A 22,085-nucleotide genomic window follows, 5' to 3' on the forward strand; every position below is an offset into this window, starting at 1 on the left:
TGTTCTTATACTCCACAGATGAGTGAAATCATTTGGTATTTCTCTTTCTCCGCCTGGCTTATTTCACTGAGCATAATACCCTCTAGCTCCATCCAGGTTGTTACAAATGGTAGGATTTGTTTTCTTCTTATGGCTGAATAATACTCCATTATGTATATGTACCACATCTTCTTTACCCATTCATCTACTGATGGACATTTAGGTTGTTTCCATTTCTGGGCTATTGTAAATTGTGCTGCGATACACATAGGGGTGCATATGTCTTTTTCAAACTGGGCTCCTGTATTCTTAGGGTAAATTCTTAGGACTGGAATTCCTGGGTCAAATGGAATTTCTATTTTTAGTTTTTTGAGGAACCTCCATACTGCTTTCCACAATGGTTGAACTAGTTTACATTCCCACCAGCAGTGTAGGAGGGTTCCCCTTTCTCCACATCCTCACAGCATTAGTTGTTGTTTGTCTTTTGGATGTTGGCTATCCAAACTGGTGTGAGGTGATATCTCATTGTGGTTTTAATTTGCAGTTCTGATGATTAGCGATGTGGAGCATCTTTTCATGTGCCTGTTGGCCTTCTGAATTTCTTCTTTGGAGAACTGTCTGTTCAGCTCCTCTGCCCATTTTTTAATTGGCTTATTTGCTTTTTGTTTGTTGAGGTATGTGAGCTCTTTATATAATTTGGATGTCAACCTTTTGTCACATCTGTTATTTATGAATATATTCTCCCATACAGTAGGATGTCTTTTTGTTCTACTGATGGTGTCCTTTGCTGTACAGAAGCTTTTTAGTTTGATACAGTCTCAGTTGTTCATTTTTGTTTTGTTTCCCTTGCCGGGGAGATATGTTCATGAAGAAGATGCTCATGTTTATGTACAAGAGATTTTGGCCTATGTTGTCTTCTAAGAGTTTTATGGTTTTATGACTTACATTCAGATCTTTGATCCACTTTGAATTTACTTTTGTATATGGGGTTAGACAATATCCAGTTTCATTCTCTTACATGTAGTTGTTCAGTTTTGCCAACACCAGCTGTTGAAGACACTTCATTTCCCCATTGTATATCCATGGCTTTTTTTATCGTATATTAATTGACCATATATGCATGGGTTTATAGCTGGGCTCTCTAGTCTGTTCCATTGGTCTATGGGTCTGTTCTTGTGCCAGTACCAAATTGTCTTGATTACTGTGGCTTTGTAGAACAGCTTGAAGTTGGGGAGGATAATTCCTCCAGCTTTATTCTTCCTTCTCATGATTGCTTTGGCTATTCAGGGTCTTTTGTGGTTCCATATGAATTTTAGAACTATTTGCTCTAGTTCTTTGAAGAATGCTCTTGGTATTTTGATAGGGATTGCATTGAATCTGTAGATTGCTTTAGGCAGGATGGCCATTTTGACAATATTAATTCTTCTTATCCATCAGCATGGGATGTATTTCCATTTATTGGTTTCTTCTTTAATTTCTCTCATGAGTGTCTTGTTTTTTCAGAGTATAAATCTTTCACTTCCTTGGTTAGGTTTTTATTCCTAGGTATTTTATTCTTCTTGATGCAATTGTGAATGGAATTGTTTTCCTGATTTCTCTTTCTGCTAGTTCATCATTAGTGTATAGGAATGCAACAGATTTCTGTGTACTAATTTTGTATCCCACAACTTTGCTGAATTCAGATATTAGATCTGGTAGTTTTGAAGAGGATTCCTTAGGTTTTTTTATGTACAATATTATGTAGTCTGCAAACAGGAACAGTTTGACTTCTTCCTTGCCAATCTGGATGCCTTTTATTTATTTGTGTTGTCTGATTGCCTTGGCTAGGACCTCCAGCACTATGTTGAACAGAGGTGGGGAGAGTGGGCATCCTTGTCTTGTTCCCAATCTTACAGTAAAAGCTTTCAGCTTCTCACTGTTAAGTATAATGTTGGCTGTGGGTAGGTCATATATGGCCTTTGTTATGTTGAGATACTTGCCCTCTATACCAATTTTGTTGAAAGTTTTTATCATGAATGGATGTTGAATTATGTCGAATGCTTTTTCAGCATCAATGGAGATGATTATGTGGTTTTTGTTCCTCTCTTTGTTGATGCAGTGGATGATGTTGAAGGATTTTTGAATGTTGTACCATCCTTGCATCCCTGGGATGAATCCCACTTGATCATGATGGATGATCTTTTTGATGTATTTTTGAATTTGGTTTGCTAATATTTTGTTGAGTATTTTTGCATTTATGTTCATCAGGGATACTGGTCTGTTATTTTCTTTTTTTGTGGTGTCTTTACCTGGTTTTGGTATCAGAGTGATGTTGGTCTCATAGAATGAGTTTGGGAGTATTCCCTCCTCTTTTACTTTTTGGAAAACTTTAAGAAGGATGGGAATTAAGTCTTCACTAAATGTTTGATAAAACTCAGCAGTGAAACCGTCTGGTCCAGAAGTTTTGTTCTTAGGTACTCTTTTGATTACCAATTCAATTTCTTTGCAGATAATTGGTCTATTCAGATTTTCTGTTTCTTCCTGGGTCAGCCTTGGAAGGTTGTATTTTTCTAGAAAGTTGTCCATTTCTTCTAGGTTATCCAGTTTGTTAACATATAATTTTTCATAGTATTCTCTCATAGCTTTTTTATTTTTGTGGTGTCCATAGTGATTTTTCCTTACTCATTTCTGATTCTGTTTATGTGTGTAGACTCTCTTTTTTTCTTGATAAGTTTGGCTAGGGGTTTATCTATTTTGTTTATTTTCTCAAAGAACCACTTCCTGCTTTCATTGATTCTATTCTTTTATTCTTCTCAATTTTATTTACTTCTTTTATCTTTATTATGTCCCTCCTTCTACTGACTTTGGGCCTCATTTGTTCTTCCTTTTCTAGTTTCATTAATTGTGAGTTTGGACTGTTCATTTCGGATTGTTCTTGTTTCCTGAGGTAGCCCTGTATTGCAATATATTTCCTCTTAGCACGGCCTTCACTGCATCCCACAGATTTTTGTGATGTTGAATTATTGTCATTTGTCTGCACATATTGCTTGATCTTTGTTTTTATTTGGTCATTGATCCATTGATTATTTAGAAGCATGTTATTAAGCCTCCATGTGTTTGTGGGTTTTTTCACTTTCTTTGTGTAATTTATTTCTAGTTTCATCCCTTTATGATCTGAGAAGCTCGCTGGTACAATTTCAATCTTTTTGAATTTACTGAGGTTCTTTTTGTGGCCTAGTATATGATCTATTCTTGAAAATGTTCCATGTACACTTGAGAAGAATGTGTATCCTACTGCTTTTGGATGGAGTGCTCTATAGATGTCCATTAGGTCCATCTGTTCTAATATGCTGTTCAGTGCCTCTGTCTCCTTACTTGTTTTCTGTCTGGTTGATCTCTCCTTCTAAAATCTCCTAAAATGAATGCATTGCATTTTATTTCTCCCTTTAATTCCGTTAGTATTTGTTTCACATATGTAGGTGATCCTGTGTTGGGTGCATAGATATTTATAATAGTTATATCCTCTTGTTGGACTGATCCTTTTGTCATTATGTAATCTCCTTCTTTGTCTCTTGTTACTTTGTTTTGAAGTCTATTTTGTCTGATACAAGTACTACAACTCCTGCTTTTTTCTCCATATTAGTTGCATGAGATATCTTTTTCCATCCCTTTACTTTCAGTCTGTGTATGTCTCTGGGTTTGAAGTGACTCTCTTGTAGGCAGCATATAGATGGATCTTGTTTTTTTATCCATTCAGTGACTCTGTGTCTTTTGATTGGTGCATTCAGACCATTTACATTTAGGGTGATTATTGATAGGTATGTACTTGCCATTGCAGGCTTTAGATTCATGATAACCAAAGGTTCTAGGGTAATTCCCTTACTAACAGTCTAACTTAACTCACTTTGTATGCTATTACAAATACAATCTAAAGGTCTTCTTTCTCCTTTTTCTTCCTCTTCCATTCTTTGTATGTTATGAATCATATTCTGTACTCTTTGTCTATCCCTTGAGTGACATCTATTTAGCCTTAGGGATACTTCCACCTATAGGAGCCCCTCCAAAATACACTGTAGAGGTGCTTTGTGGGGGAAATTCTCTCAACTTTTGCTTATCTGAAAATTGTTTAATCCCTCCTTCAAATTTAAATGATAACCTTGCCAGGTAGAATACTCTTGGTTCAAGTCCCTCCTGCTTCATTGCATTAAATATATCATGCCACTCACTTCTGGCCTGTAAGGTATCTGTTGAGAAATCTGATGATAGCCTGATTGGTTTTCCTTTGTATGTGATCTTTTTTCTCTCTATCTCTAGCTGCTTTTAATAGTCTGTCCTTATCCTTGATCTTTGCCATTTTAATTATTATATGTCTTGATGCTGTCTTCCTTGGGTCCCTTTTGTTGGGAGATCCATGCACCTCCGTGGCTTGAGAGACTATATCCTTCCCCAGATTGAGATCAGCAATCACCTCCTCAATGACACTGTCTATTCCTTTTTCTCTCTTCTTCTTTTGGTACCCCTATAATGCGAATATTGTTCTGTTTGGATTGGTCACACAGTTCTCTCAGTATTCTTTCATTCTTATAGATTCTTTTTTCTTTCTGTGCCTCAGCTTCATTGTATTCCTCTTCTCTAATTTCTATTCCATTTACCGTCTCATCTACTACATCTAATCTAATTTTAAATCCCTCCATTGTATGTTTCATTTCATATATATGGAATTTCTTAATGACTGAATCTCCATCTTAAATTTGTTCCTGAGTTCTTGAATATTTTTCTGTACCTCCATAAGCACGTTTATGATTTTTACTTTGAACTCTCTTTTAGGAAGATTGGTGAGTTCATTTTCATTTAGCCCTTTGTCTGCAGTGAGATTTTGATTTAAACCAGGTTCTTTTGATGTTTCATATTTCTATGTGGTGTCCTCCAGTGCCCAGAAGCTCTAGTATCTGGAGTTGCTCAGCCCCTTGAGTGAGGTTGGGGGTCTTAGGGGGGTGGAGCTGGTGCCTGGGTGAGGAAAGATCTGTTTTCTGATTCCCGTCTGCAGTGCCTGTCTCTAGTATCAGAGCCAGTGGGCCGAGCACACAGGTGTAAGCCTCTGTGCTTTGCGTCTCTAGCTGTTGTAGGCGGGGCCTCCCTCTGGCTGGCCTGATGCCAGCACAGTGACTGCAGGTTTATGAGCAGGTGTTGGCAGGCTAGGAGGAAGGCGCAGCAGGCTGCGTGTCACAGTGGGGGGGCCTCAGAGCTGAGCAGCCAGCCAGGGGGATGGAGCACCTGAAGCTCTTCAAAGTTCCCAACCTGCAGGCAGAGTGCGCTCAGATAACCTTGTCCAGCTCTCCCTTCTCCTGCGCAGCAAGTTCCATGCAAAACCCGCCCCTTCAGCAGCCCTCTCGCTCCTAGAAAGCCTCTCAGACTGCCTCCCTTTCCCTTGTCCCAGAGCAACCGGGTGTGGATCCTGTCCTCCACAATGGCCTGTATCTCAGTCTCTCAAGCACTCTGCCTGTCCCAGCTCCCAAACCTCCAGAGCACCACACAATGTAGGTTCCTACTCACAAAGCAGATCTCCAGGGCTAGGTGTTTAGCAGTCCCAGGCCTCCACCCCCTCGCTGCTCCATTTCTCTTCCTCCTTCCAGTGAGCTGGGGTGGGGGAAGGGCTTGGGTCCCTCGGGATCAAGGCTTTGATACGTTAACCTGTTTCGTGAGGTCTGCTCTGTTTGTGAGGTCTGATTGCAGTCTGGTTCAGCCTTTTTTCCTGTTGCTGTTTCAGGGTTAGTTGTATTCATTAACTATATTTTCGTACTATTTGTGGTTTTGGGAGGAGTTCTCTGTCTCACCTCTCATGCCACCATCTTGAATCTGCTCTATTCTACTTATTTTTAATATTTAGAATGAGGACAAATGGACAATGAGTTCACTGTATGATGAGGCAAGCAAAGTTCTGGGGACTAAATGAGAAATTCTCATTAGTATTCCCATCATTGAGTTGAATGGCAGTGCTATTTACCTTCACTCTCTGTTCCTTATCCTTCTATGATTAAGGTTCAGTTTTTCATGGTCCATTTAGTTTTACTTAAGTGTCCTTCCCCTAACCTTTTAATGTCAACATAATTCTTTTTCTGTATTGGCTCAAGTGAATTTCAAACTACCTGAAACTGAATATCCCTCCATTTGTTAGTTAATTTTCAGTATGGTTAGCTAGAGGATAATCTCTGATTATCATTAAAATATAAAAATTCAATGGAATTGATAAAACTATGGTCAATTCTATTGTCTTCTGACGAAGCTCTAAAGAGAATTAGCAGTCTTGTTCAAAGGAAGTTTAGTGCATTATTTTCTCTAAAAAAGGAAATAATTTTCAAATTTCCAAAAGATAATGTACATCAAAGCAGTGTTTCACATTTAACATGGGTCTTTCTCTAAATTTTGGTTTAAAAACTAAAACCAAGAACTTACGGATCTTAGCTTTGGGGGTGCATATGTGAAATAGTCCAAGAATACTTTATGTACCAATGAGTGCTTAATCACAGCTTCCCTGAAAACAGAAAAAAAGAATACATCAGATCTTGCACTACGGAAGCACAGATATTTCTAATCTCAGCTGTTCTGAAATAGTCAAAGCAAGTGAAATGGTTTCAGCAAACGTAGTTTTTCGTAAGACAATATTAAAATGAAAAAAAACCAAACCTATTAGATTATAAAAATATTCTAGTGCCATCTACAACCAAAACCAGAGTACAAATTTCTAGTATCTAGCCAGCAAAGATGAAATCATCAGTCAAAATACATTAAACTCTCTTAAACAAGGTAAAGGCATCTATACTCTTCACTCAACAAGGGATACATGATTAGAAATCCTTAAGTAGATCTATTTTTTTTAAAGCTTGTTTTCTTTCTGTTAAGAACCCTTCACAATGCATGTTTCATAAAATAAGTTTAGCAAAATTAAACCTGAACAGATCAAAACAGTATCAGCAACTCCAACAATACCTAGTTGATATTATCCTCCAAGTGTGACACTTGATGAATTCAGGTGTACAGTGGTGCCTGACGACCAGAATCAAAAACTGCAAGCTCACCTGGAGCACCTAAGTAGATGGCAAAAACATGCTGTCTTTATGGGCAGAGCACTGTCCAGAGTGCTTTAGAAATAGTAACCCATTTAATCTTCACAGAGCTCTAAAGGTATGTATTTTTATTATCCTAATTTTACAGGTATGGAAACTGAGGCATAGAGAGGGTAAGTTGCCCAAAGTCACACAGTTGGTGTGGTGGGGGATTAAGATTTCAGTCTGGCCCAGAGCCTGTGCCTTACCCACTCCATCATGGTACAAAGGCCAAGAAGGCCACATGCCCAGGTTTCTACACTCTTACACTCCAATTTAAAAAACAGACTATATTTGGAAAACTATCCACCTTTCCTATGCAAGAAGATACAAAACTTTGTTCCTTCAAATGCCGTTTGTTAAGAAAAAACAAAAATAGCTTACTTACTTTTGGGCCATTGGAGTTAGAATCTGTTTCATTTCATCCATGATAAGCTCTAGTTTTTCGGGCTGTACTTCTAATACTTTGTCCAGAGTCGGGTGATCTGCTGACTGCAACAACAAAAAATCAAACCCCCTCTAAACCTAATCAAGTTTCTTCAACTTCAAAATGGAGAAACTCAATTACATTTTAAATAAAAAGCATAAATTTCGAATTTCCCACATCTATATAATGAAAGCCCTGTTGTACATACAGCCATAAAGAAATCCTGGATTATCTGATTCTCAGTCTTTACTTAAAAAGCCAGGCTAAACGACCAACCACCTCACCCAGCCAATGCCTAATCGTAAGCTCAAGCAATCAGTTCATGAATTCTTGCCACCATGTGTTCTGTAATTATCTGGATATTCCTCAAGTGACTATTACACAAAAGAAATAGAGCACTGAGTTCAACCCCAAAACTAGACCTGACTAGTGGAGGCAACCCAGGAATTAATTCATATCCCTGGAGATTCATGTGTGAATTTATATCCCCCAGTCTGAAATAGATTCTTTAACTATTCTAGTCTCATTATCAGCATTTTTCAGCTTCTATCCCTATACTAAATACAAGGCTGGGCCTCTCCTCTTCCTCTCTGGATACAACCTGGAGAAGGGTAATCCATACACATGAAGAAACACAGGAGAAGGCAGCAACAGGGAAGCTGACGGACATTAGCCTGAGCTGGTTGGGGGGTGGTCACAAAGCTTCACTAACTATTAAGAGTCTTCTACCTTGTCTATCCAATTGCAGGACAGAAGTACTGAACAGTACACAGAGCATTTGGGAGGGAGTAACAACAGTCGTTTAATTTAATGGGAATTTAAAGATAGCACTCTGGGAGAAAGAGAAATCTAAGTATAATCACTTGCTCACTACACCAGACAAGATTATCCAAAAGAATAAAGGGTACAAGATGGTGCCTTAAAGGACCAGCCAAAGTAAAAATACATTCTGAAAACAGAGCACTGGAAGGAAAGGAACAGCACATGGGAAAAGCAAATGCTGGAAAAAATTGTCGTGGAATGTCACCTTGTAAAGCTGAAATGTGTTCCCATAGAGTTCCTCTGCCAGCATGTTCCTCTGTTCCAAAACGGCTTTGTCATTGTATGCGTATTCCACGATGGCTGATGCTTCTGAGTGCCGGAGCATCTTCCGCACGTGGCCTTTAAAACTTCTCATTATCTCTGCAATTTGTGGTTTACTCCTGAAGTCAGTGCAATCATGGGGAAAAATAAATGATAGAGGGACAAAGCCAGGTGGCAACCAAACTTAACTTAATTCTCCTGAAACCAACTCATCTAAGTGTGGGGAGGTCCACCAAAGGGAAACACTTGGAGAAGGGAAATCATGCTGCCTTGTATTCTTACCTCAAGCACTCTATGTTACTAGGTTTGAAGCCTGGCTTTGCTTACCAGCTGAAAGACCCTGAGCTAGTCACTGAACCTTTCCATGCCTCAGCTTCTTCAGTCCTAAGACAGAGTAAGGCTGATTATGAGGATGAGAGCATTAGATGAGTGAGGATGCACAGAGAGCTGTGACCAGCACACGGTGCCCAGTAAATGTCAGGTCCCCTTACTCAACTGCTCAGCTTGGAAAATGTAGGGGAGGAGAAAAGGAGAAGGTAAAAGTCAAAGATACAGGGAAAAATGAATAAAACATATTCTAAGATTCTCTTTTGAAATAGGACAAACACAAACATTTATATCACATCCTAAAATAACTGAGCAACTGATAATTACAGCCAAAAATACACTTTTTGGAAAGTTTTGTCAACAGAAACTTTTTGTTGTTGGTTAGCATATTTTGGCACATGATTATACTAAAAAGGGAAATCAGGACAAGTATCAATCCACCAGTTTAGGAAGTCGTCCCATCTTGACACTTCCTAACTTCCTAACCCTGTCTAGTCCACTCACCTGCCCCTCCCAATCCTTTACCTTCTAAATACTGGTAACTAATTACACATTAATCATTCTACTTTTCTACTTCCACGGCTTCAAGATCTCCACCTAAGAATGGTGAAGGCAGTAGCATTGTTTTACATTAATTTCAATAATTGTTTTAAGAACACACCATGTGGAAACATTACAGGTATCTGCTTAGGGCTGTTCTTAAGATTCCAGACTTATAACTGACACTTGTACTCAACCAGTATCCACACCTTTGAAAAACTAATGAAAATGTATTTTATAAATAAAACAACTCGGACTCTCTTGTCCCCTCCTGGCGTGAGCTGGGAGCTCTGTCCTCTCACTTTATTTCTAAATAAAAGCCTGTACCTTGCTCTCCTAAAAAAAAAATAATAATAATAAATAAATTAATAAATAAAACAACTCACCCGTACATGAGAAATTTCTTGACAATATTTCTGGAATATTTAGCTTTACTTAATTCAACCAAATCATCTGAAAAACAAAATATATTACAATGATGTGATAACCTCACTGCAGTCCTCCAGAAACAAAGGAAACAACTACATAAATACATAATACTGGGAACACAAATAACTCTCTATCTCAGGCAAAGAATAAATAAAAACAAAAAAAGTCCTGTAGGATATACTGCTTTCTCTCAACAGGATTATTTTCCAGAACAGTACTTCAAGAGAAAACCAGTGACTTACTACAAATGACTACAATTAGTCTTCAATATATATAAGAAATACCTTGAAGTTCTTCAAAAGCCTGTTTCCTCTGTTCTTCATTACCATACTGAATGTAACACTGGATCACACGTGTTGAATCATGTGCAAATGCAATCTGTAGGAAAGACAGTTTGGGCCTTTAAACTAATTTTCTCTGAAGATTTCTATTATATTATCTATGTTTTACTGCTACCTCTTTTAGAATTCCTTATTTAAGAAAAGGTAGGGTTTTTCATGAATAAAATCAAGCCTAGGTTATTACTTGGGAGTAGAAGTACTTGTTTTAATTGCACCAAACGACATTCTGAAACAGGGATGGATTTAACCATTTTGAGTGATTCCTATCATTATAAGTAAGACTAAACCAAATGAAATCAAGTCTGTCCAATGATTACATCTACTATATATCTGTCTCTGAAAGCTACTTTTCCTAAAGAAGAATTTTCCAATTCAAAAATTCTATTATTTTATGATTTTTTAATATAAATGATCCAAGAATGTTTGGCTTTGGCACCCAGAGGTATAAATGTAGGACAGATCTGTAAGTCTTGAAACAGAAGTAAATATATCTATACACACATTGGCAATTATCAGCTACTCCCTTCATTTCTCACACTTTTATTATACACCTGAACGTATATCCAGTTATATTTCTAGAAAAGTTGTGTTTCAAATCTGATTCTCCAACTCATCCCCACTCACAACTACTGGACGGATGATTAGAGCCTCACTGTAGGACACACTGATCAATTTTCTGTAGCAATAACCACAAATAATCAGTCATGCACTATTATTTTTTTACTATGCTACAGTACCAGTCTACTTTCACAGCTTTCTATTTGTTGCTCAGTCTGTCTTTGAAGTTTTTTAATTCTAACAAATCAGAAGATGAAGGCACACCTCCCTCGAAGTCATGGATTTTGGAAGAATTCCCTTAAGTGAGCTCTATATAGACATTTTTGATAAAACTTAAAAAAAATTTTTTTAACGAGACTGTTTTTGTGCATGCATTGACTACCTACTATAAAACAAATATCCATGCTTTAAATTTTTTCTCATTTAGATCTCAAAGAAACCTGAAGAGTGGGCTGTTATTTCCACTTTACAAATGAGAAAAGTAAGTTTATAAGAAACTAAGGAACTTGCTGTCCCTGTGACTCTGGGGAGGAAACTTAACTTCTCAGAGACCCAGATGCATCAAATGGCCGACAGGAATGATGACATTAACTTAAAGGACATAAGCATCTAGCACAATTCCTAGCACACAGTATACAATCAATAAATAGGTTATTCTTGTCCAAAGACACACGTATTTTAAGCAGCAAAGATTTGAACACCAGACTAATTCCCAAGCCTACAACATGCAATAATAACCTAAGGGTAGATGGGAAAGGATCTTGAGTGTAAAATATTTAGATTGAGGATAACAGACTACTGCTAAAGCTGAGGAGTGGTTCTACCCTAAGAAGATCTTGTTCTATTGGTAAGAAAGCAGCAGCTGCGAACTTCCTATTTCAAGACATTCCCTCAAACGGCAACACAGCATCTGGTTAGACCCATGTGCAAGGTTTGGGCAAGGTTGGCCCTCTGTGACCCCCAAGGCTACTGGGTCTGTTGTATTAAAAGTGAACAATCACTGTTTATCCAAATACACAAGAGTCAACAGAAATTTATTATACAACAGGATTCAATAGTAATAATGAAAATGAGTTTAGAACTTCCAAATCTATGATATTCAAAGATCTTTGCATGATGTTTGTGAAGAGAAGCAATCATCTGTTTATATCACCTATACAACAAAAAAGCCAGCAATTTAGAACATACAGAAGTATATGGAGTTCAGAGCAAGACATTCTAACAAATTCTACTGAACTAATAAATTCCATAAGATAATTTTTAAGTAAATGATTTTAAAAGGACACAGCCAAATTTGATAGTCTTTTTATAATTTCCCAGCAGTAAATCCCTATTCAATTTTTTATGCAGTCAGTAGTATAAAAGGTTTTCGAAATTCATGGCCAAATCCATTTAAAATAACAATTTCACCTGTTATGATGGTCAACTACCCTGTACTGAGAGTGAGTCAATTCCAATTGTTAAAAGTGTACTGCAAGTATGCTCTACTTACGGTTTTAATTTTTCCTTGGATCAACTTCTGTAAATCACTCATCAACTTCACTCTTTTTTCTTTGTCACAGTCTTTTCTATACGTGAAAAGAAAAGAGGGAGCAAACATAGCTGAAGTAAAGATACTGTTTTAAACACAAGAAACTAGAAACCATACGAGCGTATGCTCACCCAGTTTAGCATGATTTTCTCTTCAAAAGCAGCAAACCTCTGACATTAAAATTACTATTTCAGGGCAGCCAGAGAAAAGTAATTTTCTCAAAAGCAGAAACTCATCTCACAAGGTGTAATTTTATGCATCAATCTAAATCTTAACAGCCAGAACTTCAAAAGTAAGGAAAATAATAAAAGAAGTCCAAGATATCAAATACTTAAGTATCTCAAAACCTAGCCAATAAAAAAAAACTCTTTCCATTTTCTCAGAAATCTCTCACAGAATGTCAAATCCATTTTAACTGTCGTATACTTTCATCAATATACCTGACACCATCTTAATTCCACACGTTTCTACAGTGGGAAGACATCCAAATACTAATGCCTCAGCTGGAATGTTCAGAGCACTCTCTAAATAATCCAAGGGCTAGGTCATTTACTTTAGGACAACTCACAATTTACACGGCACACTGCTACTCTTCCACCAACTCAAAGACACTAATAAAGATGCTGCTAGGTAGCATTACCTTCTTAAGATCTCCCAAATCTGCTTTGCCCGAACAACAATGTCATAGTTGGTTTTATCACTGAGTTGTCGGCTCTGCTTAAGTTCTTTCTTCCTCTTTTTGAAGTCATCCCATTTGGGTTTCTTGGCTGCTGAGTCTAGTCATTAGAGAAATTATTTTCAATTACATTATCATTCTGAGTGCCATATACAAGTACAAATTAGGTACATAGGGCAATCACTAGTCAGGATCAATACTCATTGTGGAAACTAGAAGGGGGAACTCATCATTCCCTAGAAACTTATATTTTATTGTACTTTCTGAGCAGTTTATACATTTTAAATTTGGTTGAAACCAATCATTTTCATTCACTGAACAGCTGTATATTGATTCTTAACAGGATACTTATTAAGAAGAAAAAAGAAAATTAAAAGGATTGCAAAAGCAACTGAAAAATGTTAAAGCTTTTTTTTCAGTTGTAAATAAAAATTCTAATTTAGAACATCACAATCATTTACCACTGGACTTTGGGTATAATCAGTTCTTAATGAAAACAAAAATTAGTCCCCCAAAAACCAGGAAAAATAAAAGTATTAAAAAATTCACTATTCTGAGTTCTGCTAATATAAGTAATTCAATTCTCAAAACGACCCTACCAGGCGGGTACTATTATTCTTTCTCCTTTCATGCTGGAGACACAATGGCACCAAGTAGTTAAGTTCAGTGTGTGAAGTCACACAACCGCTAAGTGGTAGAGCCAGGATTCAAACAGACAGAGGCCTCTGAAACAATCCTCTGCATCCTCTCGACAATGCAGTCATGACTGGACATCAAAATTTCTAACTGCTTTACAGAATAATGCTTTAAAAGTCAAGGGTTTTTCTATTAGTGTTCTTTTGTTCTCAAAATCTAAGTACCTTACCAAATTGAATCAAAGAAGACCAATGAGGCCAAAGAATAACTTAATAAAATGGGTATTATTTACATGAGTACCCTGCAAAGAGCTCTTTGGAGAATTATGTTTTATTAAATATCTCCCTTTTTCTGATTAGAAATATACTCAGTATAAAGAACTTAGAAAATGCAAAAACCCAAAATCTTCCAATGATCCCAAACCTAGATATAACTGTTAGCATTTATTTCCTTCTTGACATTTTCCTATAAATGTTTTATATTAATCTTTAAAAATTCAGAATTTTACTGCCTCACTTAAACATTGTACTTTAAGCATTCTTCCATGAAACTAAATTATTTCTCACGAATATAATTTTTAATGGCTAAATAATCTACTACAGTGTATTTATTCCTTTTACAGCTTACTTATTTCCTGCCTGGTAATTGAGTATTATAGTAAACAGAGGTCACATTTACAATTAACATTAGGGCATCATGCACTATACAGCAGAGGACAATAGCTGACCCACAGCTCACTTAATTCTACAAATACTTGGGCATCTTTGACATATGCCATGCTAGGTTGCAGTAGATATACTTTGGTGATGGCTAGTATCTAATCCCCCTCAGTTGCTAGTATAAAAATATGAGAATAAAACTAGAGTTCCATTATGAGATGTCAGGAATGTATCTCCTATAGCAAAGGGACCCAGGGCTATAGCAAGACAGGATCTTAATGTGAAAATGTGTGTGTCTAAAATTCATGTGCTAAGAACTGCAGTAGGAAAAAGGTTTAAGACCTATTAGAGAGGTTAGGAAAGAGAAGCTGGAAGAGAAAATACAGAGGGTAAGGACGGTAGAGAGAAAAATGGAAAGAAAAAGGGATAAAACACTGGCACTGGAACATCAAAGGATCCTGCAGGCCTAATGAGGAATTATGACATTTCCTTTCCTCCTCTCTCCTCTCCTCGTCTTAAAGGCTGCTGTCCCTCTAGTGAGAGGCCCTAGGCTAGGTGACTGGACTGAGAGGGCCCCATGGCAGTGGACTCAGCTGGCAGCAAGGAGCAGTATTAGCATATGCCATGTTGGAGAAAAAAAGAATTGAAAGACACTGGAAAATGATGTGCACTGATGCTGCTGAGAAGGTGCATGTGGGTCAGCACTTGTAACCTGGCACGTGCCTGTTTGAGACTGCAGGATAGTGCACAAGAGGGCACACTGTACAATGACAGCAAAGCTTTGGTTCCAAACAGCCTCTCCAATATCGTGATGAAGAGATTAGCAATTTGTTTCAATTGACAAACAGGATCCCTGCCTTCACTTCAAATCAGTTGGCAACTTGTCCTGAGCCAACTCACGTCAAACCTGCCATGTGTACAACACCCCTTCTCAGGAAGTGCCAACCAGATCTGTGCCACTTGACAGGTTAATTATATTAGGCAGGCCTAAGCTCTGGGAAGGCAGGGTCTTCACGTCTTATTTTCACCAAGGCATCCTTAGCCCATGGCAGGTATTTAGTTGAACACACTGATTCCTTAAGGCCAGCTTCTATGTTGACTAGTTGGGAGGCCTATAGCCTTACTAGTTGTTAATTCTTTTTCTTCCCCATCTCCTAGCAAAGTGCATAAAAAACATATATTTGTTGAATAAATGAATAAATAGATTTAAAAACTTTAGCCTACAGAAAGGGGTGTTGTATTGAGGTTCCAATATGATGCCATTACAGCTTAGCATAGCTAGGGTAATTCAGCAAGGGCCTAGAAAATAAGGAACTCTAAGTATCAGAGAACATTTGACCAGGGAAGATGCTTTCTGTTGTTTTCTTAATCCCACCTATACCACCTGCCTCCCCACCCCCTACCAGTAAATGCCACTGCTAAGGAACAGAATGGGAGGTCTCCAACAGACTTCTAGGATCCCTGCGCATGACAGCTCAGGCGTTAAAAGAGTTCAGGCAGGGAAGGGCTTCCACGAAAACTAGCCTGAAGGTATCAGCACTTACCATCACTTTTAATGTCTAGCTGGAATTTTCTCTTCCTCTTGAATTTGTTTGCCTGCTGGAGTTTGTTCTTCGGTATTTTATCCCCTTGCTGCTTATTCTTGAACTGCTTTACACCTTTTTTCCCAGGTTTTGTGACACTTTTCTCAAAGTTCTTAGAGGTGATTTTAGGTCCACTTTCCTTAACAACTTTTCTTGGGAATGTCTTTGAAGAACGAGAATCTAGTAACAATAATAAATATAAGTTCAATGATCCTGGGCCTATATCTCTTTTATTCACTGGGTCATATTTCTTGTAGAAAATCACACTTTTTAGTGAAACATACTTTGTCTTACTCTCAAATATGGATCAGAGTAGGACTTTTTTAAAAAAATTAAAATGAAACTTTAGAACTTTCTCTGATTATAAAATTGTAATACAGGTTCATTACAGAAAACCTAAAAAGTAGAAAAACACACAATAAATCTACCCATAAATATAGGGACAACCACTATTGTCAGTTAGGTGTGTTTCTGTTTTAAGTATATAGTAGAGATGAGATATTATTTACATGCATCTTTATATTCTACATTAATGACTCCTTGTCACTGAAATTTTTACATATAATTTTAAAAAGTTCAGTAACATAGAAGTCTAAGAATAGAATGAATGCTTAACATTTAGAAACTGTATCATATAGACAAATTAAGGATGTTAACAAATTTCCAGTTTTGAAAAAGTGTATTCAAAGGCTATAATAAAATCATTTAATTAAAATCTTTGGTTAAAAAGCTTGCAAATTAAGTACCTAACAAATGAGATGAAAACTGTAATACTTATGCCCTAAGCCTGCTACCAGAAAAAAACTGCTGCTTAGCAAAACAGCCATTTACACAGTCCCTGACTTTTTCTGTTTTGCAACACTGACACCTGATGGAATAATAAGGACATCAGAATTAGAAATCCTGATGACACTTTTCGTTTGGTTTACCAGTAGTATGTATTAATCAACCATAATTTATCAAACCTTAAAATAAAATGTTGTGGTGAACTGGTGTGACTAAAATGAGGCAACACCACCACGAGCTGAGATAAGAGCCTTTCATGAGTATAGCTTCCCCCAACTATACTGGCAATTTCTTTAATGTCTTGGTGTCACAGGGAACATGCAAACTCTTATCCAATAACTCCTACCTTTTCCTGCTATTTTAATCCTAATCCTACCGAATACAGACTGGAATCTGCTACATGACCCCTCATTCTACCGACCTCTCCCTCCAATTAGAAGAGCTAAAACAACTGCACGGAAAGCATGTTTTGGTATAACTATCTTACCATTGTTTTTATGAAATCTGTTTTTCTCTTGTGGTGTCTTTGTACCCTTTCCTGTGAATTTCTTTTTCCCTTTAACTTCCATCATAGCAACTCTGGAAGACAAAAACAAACCCCAAGAAGGATCACTGCATTGCTCTTGGCAGTTAAGAGTCATTAGGTGATCAGGGACATACTTAGTCCCTGAGCTGCACAGAGGCAGGACAAATCACCTGGGCCCAGTAGGTGCACCCCACTCAAATCCAGGACATGTACAATCACTGTTTCTAACACTTCAAAATTGAACATAAACAAGGTATAAGCACAAAAACTAAGAAAACACACACACCTTGAAGTGTGTAATGTATCTGAAAAGCAGCCCTCCAGCAGCAGGTACCAGCTAGAAGTAGATCACATCACACAGGACACAGGGGTCAGTGTGTGTGTTTCTTGTACCATGGGAAGCCCTTGTTATGAGAAACTGACAGTATTACCGTCTGATTTCTTGGTTTCTATCCTAAAACGCCAGGAACAAATACTTGGTTGCACTTAACCGTATATTCAAATATAATAAAAAGAAGATAAGAGATTATATAAAAGTTCCTGTTATAAACCCAATGTAGCTAAAACAGAAACTAACTTAAAATGTTTGTTATTATCTTAGAGGCAAACAGTAGTTCTCAGTGACCTCCAAAATAAGATTATGTTGACAGATTTATTATTTCATTTAAGGGAAATCTGCTTAATAGGCCATTTCTGGGTACAGAGATCCCCATGGTGCACAGGGCACACTACAGACCAGGCCTCACCTACCCAAGGGTACTGAAAACAGCAGTACACATCAGGAGCAAAAGTCACTTGGCTATTTCCTTACCTTCCAAAATTGTATAATTAACTCATTTCTAAATGTCTAAAGTTGAACCTCTCAAGTAGAGGTTAGGGATCCCTAGATAATACCAGATATTTCTAAACAAGAATTTCCCACTGATGAATAACTAATTTCTCAATATACCAGCAGATATAAGAGGAAAAAAGCCTTAAGAGATGAAATGTACATACTTTGGAAATTGTTAAATCAACATAATTAACCCAGTTTCTTTAAAGATAGCCTTTTCAGATCCTTTTAATTTGCTAATTTGAACCACTAGTCACCAAGCACAGGATAAAGTGTGCAGGATTTTTTACCTTGAGTTGTTCCACTTATTGGAACATCAAAAGGGTCCAGCAGGGTTCCAAAGAACTGTCTGGAAAATGCAACTCTAGTCTAGGCCTCACTATTGATTCTGAAAAATGGATGGCCCCTGAATTACTCAGCTTCCTAAACCATTTATGACTCAGGGGTCATTTTTTAACTTGGCTATAGCCATCATAACCACATCTGTATCTCTTCACTCTTTGGTGCGTATAGCTGTTTGAATTCCATTTATCTACATATTTTCTCTGCATATTCATTTTAACTTCTATCAAAACTAACAAATAACATTAATAGAACAGTATTAACTTTGGATTTCACCAGTTTTTCTCCCCATGTCCATTTTCTGTTCCAGAACACATTGCATTCAGTCACCAAGTCTCTAGTTCCCACCATCTGTGACAATTTCTGCCTGTGTTTGTTCCTCATGACAAGTGTCTACACTCTCGCAGAGTACTGGTTACACTTTGAATATCCCTCATCTGGGCTTTGTCTGACAGTTCTCTTGATTAGACTGGTATTAGGGATGTTTTTGAACAAAACCATGGAGGTGAGGTGCCCTTATCATCACATCATAGTAGGAGGTCCATGAAATCAACATGATTGGTAATATTAACCTTTATCACTTGGTTAAGGTAGTGTTTGCCAGGTTTTTCCACTGTCAAGTTACTCTTTCTCCCTAATCACACTCTACTTATCAGAAGCAAGTAGTTGTGAGTGGGTGAGTGGGGATGGGTTGAAGAATCAGATTTGAAATACAACTTTTCTAGGAATAAACTGGATATATGTTCCAGAGTATAATGAAAGCGTGAGAAATGAGGGATTAGCTGATAATTGCCAATGTGTGTATAGATACATTTACTTCTGTAGCAAGACTTTCAGATGTGTCCTACATTTATACCTTTGGGTGCCAAACGCAAATATTCTTAGATCACTTATATTAAAAATCATAAAATAATAGAATTTTTGAATTGGCTGTCTGATACATCTTCCACTGTCTCACCAATTTCATGCCATTTCCCTGCAATAACACCTTTAAATGTTTCCCTCTGTCAACAGGAAAAATTTCAAACCTACACTGGCATTCACAGCTATTCAGAATTTGGTACATACATACCTCCCCTCAAAAATACCACAGTAAAGCCAAACTTCCTATTTCTTTTTTTTCAGGATCCAAACTTTAAAGCCATTCTATCAACATAAATCATATATTATTCAAATCCAGATAAAATGACAGTTTCTTCTCATTTCTTCTCTATTCCCCTCCCCTCTTTCCCAAATGATTCTCCTTCTTATTCCTGTGGCACATTTTGATGGCCTTCCTGTAACTTTGCAGGGACTTGAGATGTACTGAGTATTGACACACTATATGCCAAATTGAAAAAAAAAAATCAAGTGTGATGTAAGAGAACAGAGAAGCAAGCAGAAAATTAAAACACAACATAATTGTTATAACTGAAGTATATATAAAGTATTCAGAGGGCCACAGAACTCAAGAGGGCCCAAGAAGGCTTTGTGAAGGGAAACAGCAGAGATTTCCCAAGGACAAGGTCATGTGACTGATCCTTCTGTACTCATCTCGGCAGGCTTAGCTTTGCACTATGAAAGTAGTAAACATTCAATACCCATCCTCTACATGTTGGCATTCCTCAGATCTTCCTTTCTCCACACTTCTCCCTAGGTGATCTCATCTAATCCCATGGTTTTCTATGCTGAGGACTCCCAAACTGTTTCTCCATCAGGACTTCCTGGGCTCTGGACCTCTGTATCTAACTGTCTAACACCTCCATTTATGTGTCTTACAGGTACGCTACACTTAGTAGGTACAACATAGAATTCTTTAACTCTATGCTCAGTGCAAAACACCCCCAAATGATAACATCCTCATCTGTCTTCTCCCATCTTAGCCAATGGCACTTCATCCACTCCACTGCTCAAGGAAGAAACGTAAGATTCACCCTTAACATTTTCCTCTCTTGTCTGCTACATTCAATGCTACAGTAAGTTCTCCGGAATCCCCTTTAAAAATACCTCTAACCCTCCAACTTCCGTCTCCACAACCACCCTAATACAAACTATCAATACTCTTCCATTATATATGCAATCATAACCCCAATTATATACATTTTCTCGAGAACCAGGGCCTACTGTGTTCCTTCCTTCCTCGTAAGCCTCGTGTTTTCTACAAATGGGAACGTTTTCCCACGGTGTCACTATCAGATCTAAACCATTCACTATGGCCTTTAAAACCGTACACAAACCTCGACACATCCTACCCTCTAATTTTTATCTTGTTTTGCCGTACTCTTATCTTACCTCACTTCAATAGGTCCCTTTTCTAAGGGAACTGGCCCAAACTACTGCCTTTACTTAGTTTTCCCTGGACTTCCGGATTTCAGAGTCCACCTCTCATCATGCTTTGGGTCTCGGCTTTAGAGATCATTTCCTCAAACGCCCCTACTGTCCATCTCAGGACCCAGCTGGTTTCCTCCCCTGCGCTGATACCTACAAGGGAACTCTCAAGTCGTGAACTCGGCAACTAGCACTGATCAGGCCGAGTGGATGTGTGCCATACCACAGAAAGGCTTAACTCACCTAGAATGGGCCAGGATTTAAGAGGGTGAAGCTAGTTAGGTTAACCCAGCACTGTGGGAGCAAAACAGTAGGAAGACGAGTTCTAAACCCGCCCTGGGCACGAGGCTCCCCTCAGTCCCCAGACCACCAGAACAGAAGAGGCCACAGATTAGCCAACGGGTGACAGCCGTGAATGAACACCTCTACCCTCTCTGCGGCTCCAGAAGACGCTCCCCGTCCAGCGCCGGGCAGGGGGCGAACCCCTCTCTAGAGCGGTGGCTAAGTCTGTAGCACTCACCGCGCACGTGGGGACTAGACCCGCTCAGGCCGCCACTCCGCCGCCACCGCCGCTTCCGCTTCCTCGCCTTGCCCCGCCCCCGAGATCGCTTTTTCTTCTTCCGCAACTGAACTGGAGTTGAGAGTGCGGATTAGGATGGAAATTCAGCCTTCCTATTGGTCCGTTTCTGTGTACCTCATCTCAGGGCGCTAGGGCTGCGCGCCACGAGAGTTTTGGCCCTTTAAAGGATCCGTCGGATGCGGACGTATTCGCGACTCCTGAAAGTGATGTCATTAACCCTGTAGTTTCCCGGCCTGGGAAGAGCTCGGGCCTCTGGATAGGGCTGGCCAGTTGTGGAAGGAGAGACTGGCTTGGCGCAATCGAACCTCTACCCGAACTAGGGCTGAACTAGCAGCCGTATTTAGAGTGCGTTCATTGCATCCTCTCTGGCGGGCTAGCGTGGAGGACGAGATACTGCGGGAGTCGGTGTAACTCTAATCGCAATGTTTTCGCTTGCTAGCTGCGTGGCTTTGGGCAAATTACTAAAACTGAGCCTTGGCAACCTGATCAATGAAGTAGAGATAGCTAAATCATGTATAGAAGGCGCGGCGCACAGTGAATAGTCGTGATAAAGCGCTCAGTAAATGTTTGTCATTTTTAACGTCTGCCCATTCCTCCAGACTGCGGTAATCCCATTTTCCACTTAAGAAAATGAGACTGTAGTTAGGATGTTATCCCCATTTTACTGCTGAAGACACATCACAAACGTGGTGGTGACACTTGTCATTGGATTTAGGGCCCATTGGGATAATCCAGGATTATTTGATCTGGAGGTCTTTACTGAGTTAAATCTGCAAAGATATTTTTCCTAAAGCCACTTTCACAGGTCCTGGGAGTTGGAACACTGAAATTTTTTGAGGGTCATCTGAAAAGTTGAGGAAC

General features: G+C 38.5%; 1 protein-coding gene across 2 annotated transcripts in view; it reads right to left on the bottom strand.

Moving 5' to 3' along the window:
• Positions 1–21,271, bottom strand: part of PUM3 (pumilio RNA binding family member 3) — a 47,582-nt gene extending 26,311 nt beyond the window's left edge. The window contains exons 1-10 of one of the 2 annotated variants that reach the window (XM_057498616.1): positions 21,165–21,271; positions 17,125–17,216; positions 15,813–16,031; positions 12,938–13,073; positions 12,259–12,334; positions 10,152–10,245; positions 9,825–9,891; positions 8,516–8,690; positions 7,450–7,553; positions 6,412–6,490 (exon numbers count right to left, since the gene is read on the bottom strand). In XM_057498616.1, the coding sequence (XP_057354599.1) occupies positions 6,412–6,490; positions 7,450–7,553; positions 8,516–8,690; positions 9,825–9,891; positions 10,152–10,245; positions 12,259–12,334; positions 12,938–13,073; positions 15,813–16,031; positions 17,125–17,209 (1,035 nt within the window). In that variant the 5' untranslated portion in view covers positions 17,210–17,216; positions 21,165–21,271. Of the gene's footprint in view, positions 1–6,411; positions 6,491–7,449; positions 7,554–8,515; positions 8,691–9,824; positions 9,892–10,151; positions 10,246–12,258; positions 12,335–12,937; positions 13,074–15,812; positions 16,032–17,124; positions 17,217–20,887; positions 21,046–21,164 lie in introns of those variants that run through there. The other variant, XM_036928420.2, reaches the window with a different exon arrangement.
• Between the last annotated feature and the right edge of the window lie 814 nt (positions 21,272–22,085).

This window comes from Manis pentadactyla, chromosome 3, assembly GCF_030020395.1.
Source record: "Manis pentadactyla isolate mManPen7 chromosome 3, mManPen7.hap1, whole genome shotgun sequence".
In the NCBI taxonomy this organism is placed as follows: domain Eukaryota; kingdom Metazoa; phylum Chordata; class Mammalia; order Pholidota; family Manidae; genus Manis; species Manis pentadactyla.